Raw genomic sequence first — 17,780 nt, forward strand, 5'->3', positions numbered from 1 at the left:
CCCGACCCGACCTCAGCTGCGGCGGCCGCTGCAGCAGGAAGGGGCTTAGTTGAGGGCGGCGGGGGCGGTGCCGCGGAGGCGGGCCCGGCTGTCCGGGTGCTAAGTTGTGGGGCTAGGCTCCTCCCGACCCGAACCTTCACCCCTCGGCTCCTGGGACCCAGCTCCGCGCCGTCGGCCCCGGAGCCGCCCAACCCACTCCTTCTGGGCGAGGAGGACACGCCTGCCCTTTGCGGAGAAAACTTTTCCTGCGGACTCGGTCGGGCGGCGGAGGCAGGAAGTCCGAGCGGCGACCTCTCCACCGCCTGCCCCGCTCGGCCTGCCGGGTGCCGGCACCGAGCTCGAGATTAAGTTTTCCGGGCCCTTTTTACGGACTGGAGGCGGGTCCCGCGTGGGGAGCGACGCCCAGGGAGGGCGGTGGGCCGGGGCAAAGGCCGAGGGCGCGTGGCGGCGCCCGCGAGAAGGTGCGGAGCGTGGTTGGGACCCGCATCCGCAATAGAAAGCGAGGAGAGCCCGAGCTCGGAAGTGGGGGCACCTCCGGCGGCCGCTTCCTAGAGCGTCCATCGCCCGGCTCCTTTGGGTGAAGACAGTGCCCTGGCCCCGAGTCTCCCGGGGAAAATGAAGTTAAGCCGCCAGTTCACCGTGTTCGGCAGCGCGATCTTCTGCGTGGTGATATTCTCGCTCTACCTGATGCTGGACCGGGGTCACTTAGACTACCCAAAAGGCCAGCGCCGCGAGGGCTCCTTCCCCCAGGTAAGCCCCGGGGGTGCTGAGTTCGAGGGGGTGGGGGGGCGTAGTTACCCGCCGCTCCCGGCCCTCTCCCTCCCGCGGAGGCCCCCCGCCGGGGCTGGGCGAGCCCGGACTGGATGGAGGAAGACTCCTCCAGCCCGTCTTTGCCGCGTGGGGATGGCGGAGAGCCTGCTCCTCCCCGGCCGCGCCGAGTTAACAAAGTGCCGGGCGGCGTGCCCCGGCGGGACCGCGCGCGGGGGCAGTGGCCCGGCTCCTGCACTCGCGCTCTGGCCCGTGAGGCCGGCCGGCCTCGGGCACCTGCCGGCCGGAGCGCGGGCGCGGCGTGGGGCGCTCCCTGGCTGGCGCAGCGCCGTCTGACCGCCGCGGGGCAGCCCCTCGGCCCGCGCGGGGTTAAGCTGCACAGGCCCCGAGCCGCATCCAGTCGCGGAAGTGGATCCCGCAGACCCCAGCGGCGAGGCGTTTTGACCCCACCCACGCTTTAGAAATAGACAAAAGTTTAGTGGGTGTTGCTGTCCTCGTCGAGGTGAATCGGCAGGGTTGGTTTTAGTGTCGTCATTCTTCAGCTATGACATCGGTTTGGTTCGGAGCAGACGTGGGAGCCTAGCGGGGAAGCGCGTGTTATACCCCAGCCGGAAGCTGTGGGGCGCTCAGCCCTGTGCCCGGTGGTCGAGTTGTCAAACGAGTGGGGAAAAGGACCCCTCTTCAGTCTTTTATTTAAAGTTGCTAAGAATAAGCAAACGGAGAATGATGCTGTGCCGCGTGTATTTCGTTTCTAGTTATTTGCCACTGACCAGGACGCCAAGGAAGTTTTAGTTGAACTGAATATTGTGTAGTATCCCCTGTAATGAATGAACCCGAGAAACTCAAAACCCTGACAAACGGATCCGACAACCACTTGACTAAGGGATAGAGAAACGTGGAAGAGCAAGTTGACGTGTTTGTGTGTGTGTGTGTGTGTGTGACACTTTAAAGGACCAAAGAATACGTATCCTTGTCATTTGTTCTTATGATACGTTAGGGCAAAAGGCTTGACTTTATTTCAAATTAAACTACTGACTTTACCTGAATTATTATAGAAGTGAAAAAGACCTCCATGTGGATGCTACCATCAGTTTAGAACACGCAAAGTATTTTGCAGGTGTGAGGTAGTGAAAATCTTGTTATAAACAGATGTATCAAAAAATTTTAAAGCTTCTGTTTCTTCTAAGTACAGTAGCCTGATAGAGAAAAATATGGTGAGATATATATACATGGGGTATCTTTAAATCTTGAGTTTAGAGTTTGTTTAGTGCTTGTTAAGATTGGAAAAAAGTTTTAAAAAGGATACACCCTGTGAAGCAAGAGCAAAACGAGGAATTCTAGGCCTTGTTTAATATTCTGTTTAATAATTTTGGGGCTCATTTTACTGTAATTCCTCCCCCCCCCCATCCCCAGTAACCCTATTTAAAAAAATTTTTTCATTACAGGAAAAAATCATAAAAACTGATATATTTAGCTTAAAGTGTTATCTTGAATTAGGTATTTGGGTTTGGTTTGGTGATCACTTGGAAATGATTTTTGCAAACATCTGGGGCTGCAGTTGACAACCTTGACATTTTACTGTTGCTGAAGAAGTGAATGACTCATTCAGTTACTGGGACATCTCAGGCAAAGTTAATCCAATATTTTAATATACAGCCCTAGTCCTTGTCAAGGGGCTGAATTTCTGCTTAGAGTGTAAAGCATTTCATGGCAAGTGACAATGGCTGCTAGAAGAGAAGGCCCTGTGTGTTTTCTGTTTTGTGTGCAAGAGGAGAGGGTTTGGTAGGTGGAGTTTTTTGTATTTAAGGGTATGCTTCTCAGATTTTCAGTACTGGATTTCTCTGCTGATTTAGTTTTGGAGAGCCACTAAATCCCCAAGCAGTGGACAGGATAAACCTGATGTAAGCCTAACTTGTGTGTCTGATATCAGTCTTCCATGGTAAACTCTATTTCCTTACCATCACCCAGTAGGTAAGGAAACTGAGGCACAGGGAGATGAACTTGTCCAAAGTCACACAGCTAAAAGCTGAGATTTGAATAGGCGGCCTTTGGGGTCTATGCTGTCAGCTGCTGGCTGTACTGTCTCTTAGTAATCCTTTATCTACTGTTAGGCCCCAGCCTACTTGTAGAAAGACCTGATGGGGAAGCCAGAGAACATGTTGCTCCTTAGCTTATGACTGTTATTTTTAAAATGTAATTTTTATTATGAAACCCTAATTAATATGTTCCTTTTACTGAACACATAATACTTAAGATTTATACCTCCCCCAGAGTGTCTTCTAGCTCTCTTCAGAGCTAAACATTGTAATGAAAATCATTGTGTAGCCCACCATCCAACATTTGACTTGATTATTTACTAGAGGCCCGGTGCACAAAAATTTGTGCACTCGGCGGGAAGGGGGGGGGTCCCTCAGCCCGGCCTGTGCCCTCTCGCAGTCTGGGACCCCTTGGGAGATAACGACCTGCTGGCTTAGGCCTGCTCCCGGGTGGCAGAGGACAGGCCCAATCCCTAGGTGCAACCCCTGGTCGGGCTCAGAGCAGGGCCGATTGGGGAGTTGGGGCGCCTTCCCCTGTCATGCACAGAGCAGGGCGGATTGGGAGGTTGCGATGCCACCCTCAGTCACGCTCAGGGTAGGGCTGATTGGGGGGTTGGGGCACCGCCCCCTGTCACACTCAAGGCAGGGTCGATGGGAGGTTGCGGTGCCACCCCATCACGCACAGAGCAGGGCCAATCAGGGGGTTGGAGCGATGCCCCCTGTCACTCACAGAGCAGGGCCCATCAGGGGGGTTGGGCTCTGTACCCTGTCATGCACAGAGCAGGGCCAATCGGGGTTGGGGCGCTGCCCCCTGTCACGCACAGAGCAGGGCCCATCAGGGGGGTTGGGGCTCCGTACCCTATCACGCACAGAGCAGGGTTAGTCAGGGGGTTGGGGAGCTCCCCACTGTCATGCACAGAGCAGGGCTGATCAGGGAGTTGAGGAGCTCCCCCCGTCACTCACAGAGTAGGGCCGATAGGGGAGTTGGGGCACCGCCCCCTGTCACACTCAGGGCAGGGCTGATCAGGGGGTTGGGGCACCGCCACTCTCACACTCAGGGCAGGGCCGATGGGGAGGTTATGGCTCTACCCTGTCACACACAGAGCAGGGCCCGTGGCGGGGGGGGGGGGGGGTTGGGACGCCGCACCCTGTCACACACAGAGCAGGGCTGGTCAGGGGGTTGAGGTGCCGCACCCTGTCACACACAGAGCCGCAGGGCGATCAGAGGGTTGGGGAGCTCCCCCCTATCAGGCACAGAGCAGGGCTGATCAGGGGGTTGGGGCGCCTTTCCCTGTCACACACACAGCAGGGCAGATAGGGAGGTTGTGGCCCCGCCCCCTGTCACACACAGAGCCGCAGGGCGATCAGACAGTTTGGCCGCTGCCCCCTGTCATGCTGATCCCGGTGCCGGGAGGCATATTACCCTTTTACTATATAGGATAGAGGCCTGGTGCATGGGTGGGGCTGGCTGGTTTGCCCTGAAGGGTGTCCTGGATCAGGGTGGAGGTCCCCACTGGGGTGCCTGGCCAGCCTGGGTGAGGGGATGGTGGCTGTTTGCAGCTGGTCACACACCCTTCAGGGTGGGGGTCCCCACTGGGGTGCCTGGCCAGTCTGGATGAGGGGCTGAGGGCTGTTTTCAGGCCGACTGAAGCTCCCAACTGCTCCTTTTTTTCTTTTTTCTCTTTTCTTTTTCTGGGCCAGCTTTAGCTCTGGCTCCAGCTCTGAGGCCTTTGCTGCTGAAAGCAGGTATCTGGTTTGTTTGGGTTCTGTAATCGAAACAATGTTTAACTCCAGCTCTGAGATCCTGGCCGGCTCAAAGCAGGTTTCTGGGGGTTTTTTTTAGCTTCTATATTTGTTACAATGTTTCAAACGGCAAGGCAGGCGGGGAACGTTGGCTTCCTCAGTCACTGAAGCAAGCAAGCCTCATGTTCGCTTCCAGCTGCCTGGCTGCCGGCCGCCATCTTGGCTGGCAGTTAATTTGCATATCGCCCTGATTAGCCAATGGGAAGGGTAGCAGTCGTATGCTAATTACCATGTTTCTCTTTTATTAGATAGGATTTTTTTTACTACTACTGTCATGTAAACCTTAATTTGATGAGAACACCAAACAGCAAAACTTAGATTGCAGTGTATCGTAGTACTTTGTTGTGGTTGGCTACAGAATTCCTTAGTTATATTAGAGCCAAGGTAGGCAGGCACTATATGTCATTGATGCAAGCAGAGTGATTTATCTAGGAAGGGATTGAACTCCTCTGATTTGTCCATTTTAGTTTCTTTCAGTTAATATGGAACCTTCAGGAGGATATATAGTCCATTTTATAAGATATGTTTTAAAACAATCCTAGATTAAGAGCAGTCTATTTTGCTGTTATTCTGGCTTTCACTCCTTCCTTCCTCCCACAACTCTGTGTTTCCCACCACTTGGCCAGACTCTGAGGTAAAAGTGGGTCCAATTCAGGATGCTTCAGTTTCTCCCACCCTAGAGCAGCTGCCTGCTTCTAAGATAGTCTTTGGAAGGCTTTCCCCCTGTGCTCCTGGGAGGAATTTCTTTGAGGCCTGGAGGCAACAGGTGGCCTTGTCTGTTTTAGCATATGTACATATTTCAGGGTTAATATATCTCAGCTAGAAAAATTAATAAAAATTCAACTCTGAATGAAAGGCTGGCAAGGGCCTAATGCCCTAAAGATGATGTTTTGAGGTAATGTAAGAATTCCAGCAGCTAGAAAGGAGAAACATTGTCAAGGTCTTTCTGAAATGCTTTATCACTTCTTACAAGCATATTTCTCAAGTTACATAGGATCAACTGTGTGTATAATATGTTGTCTTTTGTTTGGGTCTGGAGAGTTAAATCAATGAGCCAGGTTTTGTATAACAAATGATCAATCTTTAAATAACGAGTATAGCATAGGACCATAAGGATTAATAGTAACTTTTGGGACTGATGAGAAATACGAAAATGAAGTTTCAAACTTTATTATTGTACCCAGATAAAGTGAGATTGTCTTTACATAAGTATTCCATTGAAAGAAACTGGAAAGTGGGGACTATTGTGCCTTTTCGTTTTTTAACTTTTATTGTAAAAGTGTAATACACATATAAAAATAAGCTTAAATGCTTTACATTTCTAGTACTTTTTAAAGAGTCCAACATAGATGATGTTTAATAAAAGTTGACCTCCACTCTCCAGTTGTTTTATCTCGCTTTAAGAAATTTGTGCATCTTTAATGATAGGTAGAAAAACATGATCTTCCCTGCTTCTTCACACTCAAGTGCGCTCTATCTAAACTGTAGCACTTGTTGCTGGTGTTTGGGCAGGGGTGTATATGGGAGCTTGTTTCATTTTGGGGGGGTACAATGTTTGAGATCTGTGACTTTGGGGGAGGGGTGGAACTTCGACAGTGGTGGCAACCAGGCTTTTAGGAGGAATGCAAGAACTTGAAAGCCTCTGGTGAGGCTGGTCTCCTCTACCCGCCCCGCGTCCAATAATCCTGCAGGACTCCTACTGCCCAGCACGTTTCACTAACACTCAACTTACTTCCTATACACCCCTGGGACAAACACTCATGACTGCATCTGGTCTGAAGGTTTCAGTTTATTATTTCTTAAATTGAATTGAGTGTGCTGTTCCCAGGTCAGCACTGCTGTCAGGGCCTAAACAAGTTCGTTTATTTGGGGATGTTGCAATCCTGTTTTGCAGGAGATTTTCTGTTACTCATTAGCATTAAGGGATTTCTGGGTTGTGGAAAAAGCATTGACTAAAATTACCAATTTTACTTGTTGTTTTCACTTTGAGTCAGCTATTGCTTTTTGTGATGGCTGTTAAAACTTTGGCCTTTTTTGACAGATGGCATAAGTATTGAGATTTTCCTAGAAGGAGTAGTTCAGTAGCTGCTTCTGATCCCCTGCTTAATTATTAGCTTTTTTTTTTTTTTTAGTCCAACAGTCTGTTTTTGTTTGTTGTTCCCTCCCTTCCATAGAGAGCTTTAAGAAAATGGAAGGATATTCAGCAGCTGCGACATGATCTCTGGTTGCTGGATCATAAAGTCATTGCATTTTGACCCCGTCTGTCTTCGTGGTCAAGTTCATAGTAGCATAGCATCTGCTTTTCCAGTACATAAAGAACTAAAGAGGGGAGGAGGAACTCTGAAAGAGTGAATTTTGCTTTTTTTCATAGTTGTCAAGAGGAAGCAGACTATTTTAGCTAAAATGGGTTTCTCTTTCAGTAGCAGATTTCAAGCCATGCTGCTAATTTTAAGGTTGAAATCATGCTTAGGATCAAATAAGTGCGAGGGTTAATTGTATTGAAATAGAGTTCAAACCTAGTATATGAAACCTAGTTTGAGTATTGCTAAATTTGCCTTTTGATAGGAGGAAGTAAATCCTTTGCTTTAAATACACTCAGTTTCTTGAGGTCATAACATAGTTTTTTCTGTGAGATGCTTTAATGTTGTTAGTACTTTTATGCCGACGAACATATAGTAGTTATCCATTAAATAGCGTGTTTTTTTTTAAATTTTGTTACTCCTCACCTGAGAATATTTTTTCCATTGTTTTTTAGAGAGAGAGAGAGAGAGAAAGAAGGAAGAGGAGGAGGAGGAGGAAGGGAAGGAGGTGGAGATAGATAGAAATATTACCCGTTTGAGAGAGACATATTGATTGGTTGCCTCCTGCACCTGCCCCAACTGGGATAGGGAGCAAACCTGCAACCCAGGTAAGAGCTCTTGACCTGGAATCAAACCTGTGATCCTTCAGTGCATGGGCTTACACTCAACCACTGAGCCACACCAACCCAGTAAATATTTTACGTTAAATTTTTAACTTTAACATGCTGTTTTCTAAAGAAAATATCAGCCTTGAAGCACTTCAGCTTAAAATTGTACAAATTCTATCTTTGTCTGCCTTACATCATCATTGCTATTGTAACATTTTGGTGTGGGGGCTGTCCCATGTCTTGTAGCAGCATCTTTGTCTCTACTCAGAATATGCCAGAAACACCTCTTTCCCTCCTTTCCCTCAGGTGTAGCAACCCAAAATGTCCTCAGACGTTGTTGAATGTCCTATGGAGCAAAACTCAACCTTATTGAAAACCAGTTTGGCTGCAGTCTATCCAAAAGCCTATTCTTTATACACTGCTCTTTGTTAGCATTTTGTGTTTTAGGAAGGAGTGGTCAAAAGGCTTAATTTCAATACTCAAAAAGATACCTAGCATTTTTGGATGATTGAAATGTATCCTTTGTCTGGATGCCTAAAATTCACTTACATATTTAGGATTCTAATTGCAATATGTTACAGGAAATATGAGGGTAGATTATGTTCATATACAAGTTAAGGAAAAAATGGAAGATTATTATAATGAAATTTAATTTTTAAAAAATTGGATATATTTATTCTGAGAAAAGCATTATGGAGAAAAGGTGATGGTAGTTAGATCATCTTTCACTTTCTGCAAGCTGAATTAGAGATTGGCAGTAGTCCAGGTTGTATTCCCTCTACTTTTTAGCACAGGAAGATAAGATATATTGATTAGTAACAAGGTAGTATAAAAGTCATATGTAAAAATAATTGGAGATATCTAAAATTTTCTTAGCAAATTATTTCCTTTCTTCAGTGTATCATTGTTTTATGTTAATTCTAATGATTCTGGTTACTGCATTTTGTATCCTTTCTTGAGATGAGAAAAAGCAGGGAAAGTGGAAAATAAAGTGTGTGGAGACTTCCTCTATTCATTTCATTTTGTTCTAAATAGCCTTCTTTAAAGAAAGGGGGATGAAGGTAGGGTTAGGAAAAGAACAAAGTTCTTGGCAAATATCTCCCTTCCTTCCCTTTTGTCTCCAAGGCCTTTGGTCTTAAACTCTGCCTAAGTCAGCTGCCAAATCTAGACTGCCACCTTTGTAGGGCCACAAGGTAAGGATGCTTTTTATGTTTTTAAATGGTTAAACATTTCATGTCATATCCACAACTCATTTTTCTATGAATTGTGCTATAAGGGCAGGTGGCCCGCAAAGGCAAAAATATTTTTAAAATGGCCCTTTACAGAAAATAATTCTCTAATTATTGGTTTAAACTGTATTTCTCTGTTATTAACATTGGAGACTTATAGTGTGGTTTGACCTTGAAGTAGAGATGGGTTAATTAAAAACAAATAAAAGTCTCATACTAGTAAACTGGTCATTATATAAGCATTCATCAAATTTAGTTTGTTTTTTGGGAGTGTGGTTTGAAACTAGTGTTATCTACGTGTTCATAGATTTCTAGGTATCCACAGAGAACTTTCATGCTGGATTACAGACGTGTTTGACATGTTTAATTTGTTTTCTTCCTATCACCTGAAGGTTTCTCACTGCAGGACTGCTCTGGGACACAGGGTTCTAGGGCATGAACTATACAAGATTAATCAAGTCTCAAGATTGAAAACCATAACTTTATAATATTTGGATTTATAATAATTTACAGATAGACTGAATTGTGAACCTAATCTGACTACTGGGATTATTAGTAATCTATAGAGGGAGAGCCAGTGTCTAGGTATCTTCCTCATAAACCAAAGATCTGGGCCAGAATTTGCAGTCTTCTCTGGAACCGTGAGGGCTGCTCAGCATGGAGGCAGAGAATTACAAGGATGTCTGAAAGGGCACTGGACTGCTATCCTACTTACCAAAGAGTAATTAATTTCTGCTCATTTTAATCCTTCTTCATGCTTCTTAAAGATAATGTGTGACTTTCTTCATTTCTTGTGGCAGAGTCCACATCCCTTTTTTGTCCTCAGAGATTTTGCTGTCATCGTTAATTTGCTGTAGAGTTAGTATGAACAAAGTGGGGGGTAATTCTTCTCATTGAATGGTGTTACAACTTCTAAGTATATTTTCCCATTTTTAAATGTATGCATTTTTCACATGTAAATGGGTTTCCCCACTGGCTTCCTTTTCAGGTCGGTGCCTTAAGAGGTTCAGAGAAATTAAATGCTTTTTCCAAGGCAGAGCAGGCTCCAAAATGTGTTCCAATTCCACTAGTGAGCTCATTGTTCTGAATCAGGAGACTGGAGAGCCAGGGAATTTGCTGATTTTTTTTTTTTCCCTTTTAAACACCTTTCCTCTAGCACAGCTAGTGTTTAGTTTTGTGGTGGGAAGCTCTTCTCCTTCAGGGTGAGGCTGTACTTTGGGGCAGAAGATGTCCTTTGAGCAGTTCCCCTCTGTTCCTTCATACCAAAGATGTAGAGAAATGTGGAATTTTTGGGCCTTGCCTTTGTGGTAGATTTTTTAAAAAAAAAATCCTGTGGAGCATTAGAGGATGGAAGCCTGAGAGTATGAATCATTCTCAGAATTATTTTCTACACAAAAAAATTTGCATTTTTAGAACCCAATGAGGTATTCTTTTTAATATTCACCAGAACCCCAGAAAAGTGGTAATATGAAAAAAATCAGACATGGAATTTTAGAGTAGGGAGAGTGCTTCCAGATCTGGTAATTTAGTCTTTGGTTTTTCAGATAAGGACACTGAGACACGTAAAATTCAGAAATTTGCCCCAGATTTCAGAACCAGTCATAGCATACCTAAGACACTATAATTCAGTGGCCCTTATCTTGTACTATACCCAGCATATATTTGAAAACTTCCTATGTATTCAGCACTATGGATATTACAATAGACATACTAGATACATTACTTGCTTTGAAAAGGCTTCTTGGTTATTTGAGGAGATATAACTGCCATTTGTGAAACAATAAGAGACAGTTAAGTGTCATTTAATGGTTCAGTAAGAGTTAAAGAAGTTAAAACAGTGCCTGGCATTCAGTAAATGCCAGTTATTACCAATGAACAAATATTTATGAACAGAGATTTACCTATTATGTATTAGGCACTGTTGTAGGTTCTGGTTATACAGGAGCAAAAAATAAAATAAGACTGTGATTTTAATTCATATCCCCCCACTTTTTTTGTTTTGTTAATCCTCACCTAAGGATATTTTTTAGTTGGTTTTTAGAGAGAATAGAAGGAAATGAAGGAGGGGGAGAGATAATCGAAATGAGAGAGACATGTTAATTGGTTGCCTCCTGCATTGATCCCTGGCCCCAGATCAGGGATTGAACCTACAACCCAGGTACATGCCCTTGACAGGGAATTGAACCCACTGCCCTTTGGTGCACAGGGGGATGCTCCAACCACTGAGAAACACTAGCCAGGGATGAATTCATACTCTTGATAAAAGGGCAAAGGTTTTAAAGGGAATTTAGAAGCAACAAAGTTATGGTTATGGCCCAGGCCAAGCTGACCAAAGGACTTGGGAAAAAAGCTAGGCTTTTCTGATTGGGTAAGACTTTGAAGGGAGAAATAACATTCTTGAATATGAATACAATGCTTTCAAAGGCTTGGAGTCATGAAGGAACCCGGAATCACAAGAAGTGAGTAGATTGACTTGGAATCTTTGTTGCATGTTAAGAGTAGTTGGGAAAACAGGGTAGGTAGTTTGGGATCTGATTGTGAATTACCCTGAGAACCACTCTGAGGAGTTATGAGTTAGACAGAAGTAAACCATTTGAAGTTACTCAGTATACCAGAAAGCTGCTTGAGAAAAGCAGGACTGGAAAATTAATTTCATAGAAAATTTTAGACCCAGAAGACAGCTAAGAGTTTATTCAATCTAGATTATTCTGGTAGCAGTGTGTAGGAAGACTCGGAAGCAGTAAGGAGCTGAGAATCTGTTGAGGTTATCCTATCTAATAAAGACAGAATATGCAGATTGACTCACTTCTCGACAAAGATGATGGCACCCACAGCCAATAAGGAGGAAACATGCAAATTGACGTGACAAAGATGGTGGCAGCCGGGTTGGGGCGCAGGTGTTCCGCCCCACCCCACCTGGTCCGGGCCTCTGGGCAGTGCGCGAAGGCGGTAGGTGGAAAGGCAGCAAGGTGACTCTGGGCTGGAGCGAAGGCAGAAAGGCAGCTCCGGGCTGGAGCGAATGTGGAAAGGCGGCTCTGGGCTAGAGTGAAGGTGGTGCCAGCACCCAGGGGAAGGAAGGCACAAATCTTCATGCATCAGGCCTCTAGTATAGACATAAGGCAGTAAATCCTTATACTAGTACTGAATTGGCTAGAGTCAAGAGGAAGAGGAAGTATGTGGCGACATTCTGTAAAAAGAAGCAGCAAGGCTTTTAACAGATTTGATAAAGGGTTGGTTTGAGTCAAACATTTCTTCCACCTTTTTCCTTTGGGGTATTAGGAGACTGTACTATTTGCAGAAGGGGATAGTTTGAAAGATAAGCTGGTTTGGAAGCCAAGTTCAGTTTCTTTTCTTTTTTTCTTCTTCTATTTTTGTATCTAAAATGTGTTTATTGGAATGGTTTCCCACTCATCTTGATTTGAGGTGCTTTTAGTGCTGCTTCCTTCTGAAGGAGCATCCTTCTGTAAGCCTTGCTTTTCCTCCTGGTGACTGACAGAGAACAGTGGAGCAACCAACACACAAAACTACCATTTATGCATGGCTAAAGACGGTGGTGATTTTATAGCATCCTGGCCATTTTACATGCATGAAGTAGGAATTGGGGCTCTGCACCAGGTGCTTCTTCCTGTGTTTCCTCTTCTCTTCTGGAGAAGGACAGAGGAATCCTTAGCGAGAGGCATATTGTAGTGGGGAGGTCGTCATCACCAGAAAGGCTTCAGTTTCATTTCTGATGATGTGAACATTAGTAGAAATAGCCAAGTGGGCTGGAATGCCAGAGTGAGAGATCAGGGAAGAGAGATGCTGATCTGGTAGTCATCAGTATATGAGAGTGAATGAGCTCACTTGGGACTATACTTTGTGAGAAGAGAGCAGAGAGCCAAGTACATTTCTTATAGCCAAGAGCTCCACTTCTTATATTAAGATTATTGTGTAGCAGATGTTAATAAATTAAGCAGCTTGTATTCAAATTGTCAGAAGCCAGATCGTTGACCAGCACACCTAAGAAAAGATAAATATATCATAAGGAAAAATTTCAAAGAATAATTTCAATAGGAAATCATTTTTTCTAGGCTTAAGAAAAGAAAATTCGTGTGTGTGTGTGTGTGTGTGTGTGTGTGAGAGAGAGAGAGAGAGAGAGAGAGAGAGAGAGAGAGAGAGAGAGAGAGATGGAGAAGGATAGATATTTAATTAAATATTAAAAGGCAATACCTGAAGTAGGGACCTCAAAGTTCAAGGTTATTCTGAAGTCAGATTTCTGAGAATATCAGAAATCCAACTGCTTCTTGTTTATGGTGAAGAAGAGTCCCTACTCTTTGATTGGTTGCTGACCCCCCCATAAACTGAAGAAGTAAGAACTGTGTTTGTGCCCAGGCCACTCGTGAAAATTGTAGGGCCAAATGAGGACAACACTGGAGATTCAAGATATTTCTTGTGACTTTTGTGGAGAAAATCTAACCAATAATTTCTTAAAAGAAGAATAAAAAGGTTTGAGAACCCAAGAATTTATATCCTTAACTCTTCTTTGAGGCAGATGGTATGACATTTAGACGTTTGCTATTATTGTAATTTTATATATTATATAGTGCTTTCCTATTGCATTGTTGCTTCTGTGGTATTTACCAGGTCCCACCTTACCCTTGGGGAGCAATTGCTTCAGATGAATTTTTGTAAAGAAAAGTCAGTAGGGAAGGACTTGTAAAACTATATAATCCTTGGTGCTTGTAAAGAGTTAGTTAGGAAATTCAGAATTTAGAGAGGGGTATAAGGAGCTTATTGAGGAAATGATTACTGTATATAAGCTAATTATCTACTTAATACAACTCTATTTTCAGAGGCTCCCCAAAACTACTTCTGTATGAAAAACCATCTTAGACATGTCAGTTGCATTTATTTAACAACAGGTCCTAAAACACAATATATGCCATTCATCCATGGGAGTTTAGATAGTATAAATGGATAGTGCATAATAACACTTGTATAAAAAGACAGGCATATGTCAAAAAATATAAGAAAGATGACCAACATAGACCAGCAATCACTGGCCAGATGACATATGACAGTATGACTGTGGTTCTCTGGGAATTGTTGCGGTATAAAAGTACATCTCATAAACTTCCATGAGTAGTCTTGGGTAAAATATACTGTTGAAAAATATTATCTCAGAAGAGAAATACAGTGAAAATACATTTTAGAAGAAAAATCAGTATGGTTAAAAAAACCCACTTTTTTTTTTAGCAAAAAGTATAAAGAAAATAATGTTCCACAGAACAATTTGACAAGTATTGAATAAAAAAATATTCTATTAGACAACACTTAATTTGCTTAGCACTACTTGATGCAGTTATTAAATGTATTTGAAAGTAATAATGCTACATTGTATGAAAATATTTTATAATCCAAATATTTTGTCTTATTTACAGGTCCTTTTTCTAATAATAGTTATTAAAAAGATACCTGTTTGGCAGAATCTCATTTATATAGCAATGTGGTGCCTAAAATGTTGCCTCAATAGGCAGTGGTTTCTGTGATGCTGCATTAGGCTAGTGCAGGTGGGGTTTATATGGTTCTAATTTAAATATACATCTGGAAGCTCACAGCGTGGAGATGGAGCTGTGTCCTTGAGCAGAAGAAAGTGCCAGCAACTGGAATCATGACCATGCTTTTGGAGGTGGTGAGAGGGTGGGGATTACAAAGTTGGGGAAAACCTGAGTGGCCTGTTGTTATTTTAGGTGTGGGTTGAGCATCTTCAATAGTGATTCTTGCAGCTGCAGAGTGTTTACCCAGGTGCAGCCACAGTCCTTTGAGTACCCCACCAGAGCAAGGGATGGTGAGCTGCGAGTCCCAGCTCTTCCCTTCACAACCCCAGTGCAGGGACTCTTGTCATATATCTGTATCCTGCATCTAGCAGCCTCTGTTACTGTCACATCTAGGCATGTGTGAGGTTATGAATATGATTTGCCAGGGCAAAGAATGCATTGCGCTTGTGTTTTAGCAAGGTATTATATAATTAAGTATTCTTCATGCTCACATGGCGAGGGCATTTATTTCTTTGAATGAACAAGTGGCAGTATAAAGATAATACCTTGGAAGAGATTCAGGCATGATAAGCCCTGGGTCTGGAAAATATCATTAAAAAGTCATTTGCAACTGTGATTTGTGCCTTGTTGATTTGTGACTTGCAGAAGTAGAGTTAGATACCTAACTGTGGCCCTAGTTTGTACTCTTTTTGGCATCAACACTACACATCTTAAGGGGTAGAGCAGTCACTTGAGGGGTTACTTGTCATTCTATCAAATCAAAATACTTTGCTGTTAAGGGCTTGAGATCTAACTGAAAAGCAGGATTTTCCTGTATATAGTTGAATAGTGTCTGACTGAGAACTACTGCACTAGTTGTGAAAATCCCTAGTGGAAAGCATCTGATCTTTTACCAAATCACAGACCCTATATTTAGCTTTAATGCAATGGTTCTTAACTGCAGATGTGTGAGAATTGCCTGGTGAGCCTTTTAAAATTATAAAAAGCAGCTCTGTGCACTCTCTCTTAGGTAATCCCATTCATTCCCACTGCTTTAAATTCATATTTATAGTGGCCACTCAAGTTTATATATTTTCCTGATTTTCAGACTTTCATATCTACCTCATAACACCACTGAGCTATCTAGTGGTTCTAGAACAGAACCTTTGCCTCTCACTCTGCTCCTTCCCCAGCATTTATTTTCCTAAAATGCCACCTATCATCCTGCCAGTTGCCTTAGCAAGAAAAAGGCCATTTTTCTTGCCCTCTCCTTTCCTAATTCATCAGTCCAGTCAAATGCTTTCACATTCCTCCATTTCCACCACCATGGCCCAAGACACCAAGGTGTTTACCTGGCCAACTTCAGTAGCCTCTTACTCCACTTGCCCCACCATAACTCCAGAACAGCTAAATACACTTTTTATTTATTAGTCCCCAAACTGTTGAAAATGGAGATGTTGGTGTTTCTTTCTCTGAAAAATATTTTTAACCATAAAGGTTTTTCCTGCCACCTTTATTCTATAGCTTGTTAGAACAAACTATGCCCCTGGGGAAACAGCATATAAAGTGGCATGGTCTCAGCCTCCATTGCTCTAATGCCATAGCTCCTCAGGCTTACAGCTCTCTACTTTGCATGGGGACTTGGGAAGCCTCCTCTGACAGGGACTCTTTTTTTTTTTTTAATATATTTTATTGATTTTTTTACAGAGAGGAAGGGAGAGAGATAGAGAGTTAGAAACATCGATGAGAGAGAAACATCGATCAGCTGCCTCCTGCACATCTCCCACTGGGGATGTGCTCACAACCCAGGTACATGCCCTTGACCGGAATCGAACCTGGGACCTTTCAGTCCGCAGGCCGACGCTCTATTCACTGAGCCAAACCGGTTTCGGCCTGACAGGGACTCTTAAGTGTAAGGATACTTTCTAAGCTTTATATTGGTTCAACTCTTTGCCAGGTGTATTAATATTCTATTTCTGTAATAAATCACAACAAACAGCGGTTTAAACTTTGTGAACTGGCTTCAGTAAGGGAAGCTCTTCACCTGTGGGTGAGGGATGCTGGAGCACGCTGTGACACTATGTCTAGCCTGCAGGGCACCCAGTGCAGGATGTGTTACTGTACGGGTTTCAGGGTTGGTGTGGGTTTTTTTTTACTCTGTCCACAGGCCTCCACAGCATTGACAACTGTGTGGTCCTTGGCAAATGTTGCAGAGTGTCTGCAGTGACTGCAAGGGTCCTCAGTGGCACCTCCAGGTCCAGTGGCTAGGGATGAAAGCCAGACAGCCCTGGTGGCTAGAACAGGTGGTGTGTATACATTCAGCTCTGGGGGTTAGCTGCTATGGCCCTCTGTAGAGGCAGGGGCTGGTTGCAAACATACATGTAAGTAGTGGGAGACAAGGCAGGCAGCCTGGGCTGGGGCCAACTGTGGGCGCACTGGTAGTTGCAGGGGCACTTGTTGATATGCACTACTGTGATTGCTCAGTCTCACATGGGCACACGGTAGTGGATACTAATGATGGGTTAGGCTGGGGGGTATGCAGGTGCACAGCTGGAGGGTCTAGTTGCAGGTGTGTGATAGTGACAAGACAGAGCTTCATCTGGGACCACAAGCAACTGTGGGACCTTAGCTATAGAAATGCTCTAGCTATAGAAATGCTCTCCCATGGCTGCATAGTCTTCCTGGGCATACATAGAAAGTGGAGACTGATGACAGGGTTCAGGTTCATGGAATACAAGTGCACAGCTAGCCCCATGGCAGTGGGGGTTAGCTGTGGGACTTAAGACTGGAGTCACCCTGACCAGTTTGGCTCAGCGGATAGAGCGTTGGCCTGTGGACTCAAGGGTCCCAGGTTCGATTCCGGTCAAGGGCATGTACCTTGGTTGCGGGCACATCCCCAGTGGGGAGTGTGCAGGAGGCAGCTGATCGATGTTTTTCTCTCATCGATGTTTCTAACTCTCTATCCCTCTCCCTTCCTCTGTGTAAAAAAATCAATAAAATATATTTAAAAAAATAATAAAAAGCCTGGAGTCTTGGATTTCTGCAGCCTCAGAGGCCTGGGCTGGCTGCTGGTGTGATTCCTTGTCTCCAGAGATTACGGGGAGGGAGGAGGGTGGAACATAGGTAGCTGGCATTAGCGAATGCCAATAAACGTGGGCTAAAACTGGTGAAGTCTGCAGGGCTTTCACGGCAGCTGTGCTGGCTTTTGGGTTGGTCCTTCTTTGGTGGTGAAAGCAGGGTTTGTCCGTAGAGCAGGTCACTGTGAACCTGTGTTGCTCTTTCTATATATGGCTGTTATTGGTAGCTCTTGCTTTTCTTCCTTGTTCTGAGCTGTCTCTATATGTCTCTGTGCAGTGAAGGCTGGGGAAGCTTGTCACTTACCCATTCTTCTTTCCCAGCAAAGGGGACTCTTTCTAGCTGGGGAGTTCCCTTTGGTGTTTAGCAGTACTGGCTTGGGGGATGGGATGATGCAGGCAAAATGAAGCTGTCTTCCTTCTTTTGTGTGTATGGTCATTCTCAG

The 17,780-nt window shown here is 44.4% G+C and overlaps 1 protein-coding gene and 1 pseudogene across 5 annotated transcripts in view; one reads left to right on the forward strand and one right to left on the reverse strand.

The window, feature by feature from the left end:
* Positions 1-577: 577 nt before the first annotated feature.
* The window catches only part of MAN2A1 (mannosidase alpha class 2A member 1), a 166,124-nt gene continuing 148,921 nt past the window's right edge, over positions 578-17,780 (forward strand). For 2 of the 5 annotated variants that reach the window (XM_036309636.1, XM_036309635.1), the window contains exon 1: positions 578-750. In XM_036309636.1, the coding sequence (XP_036165529.1) occupies positions 616-750 (135 nt within the window). In that variant the 5' untranslated portion in view covers positions 578-615. Of the gene's footprint in view, positions 751-9,171; positions 9,466-17,780 lie in introns of those variants that run through there. The other 3 variants (XM_036309633.1, XM_036309641.1, XM_036309634.1) reach the window with 3 other exon arrangements.
* On the reverse strand, positions 12,137-12,424 carry LOC118656378 (annotated as a pseudogene).

Source organism: Myotis myotis, unplaced genomic scaffold (genome assembly GCF_014108235.1).
Source record: "Myotis myotis isolate mMyoMyo1 unplaced genomic scaffold, mMyoMyo1.p scaffold_m19_p_5, whole genome shotgun sequence".
NCBI lineage: Eukaryota > Metazoa > Chordata > Mammalia > Chiroptera > Vespertilionidae > Myotis > Myotis myotis.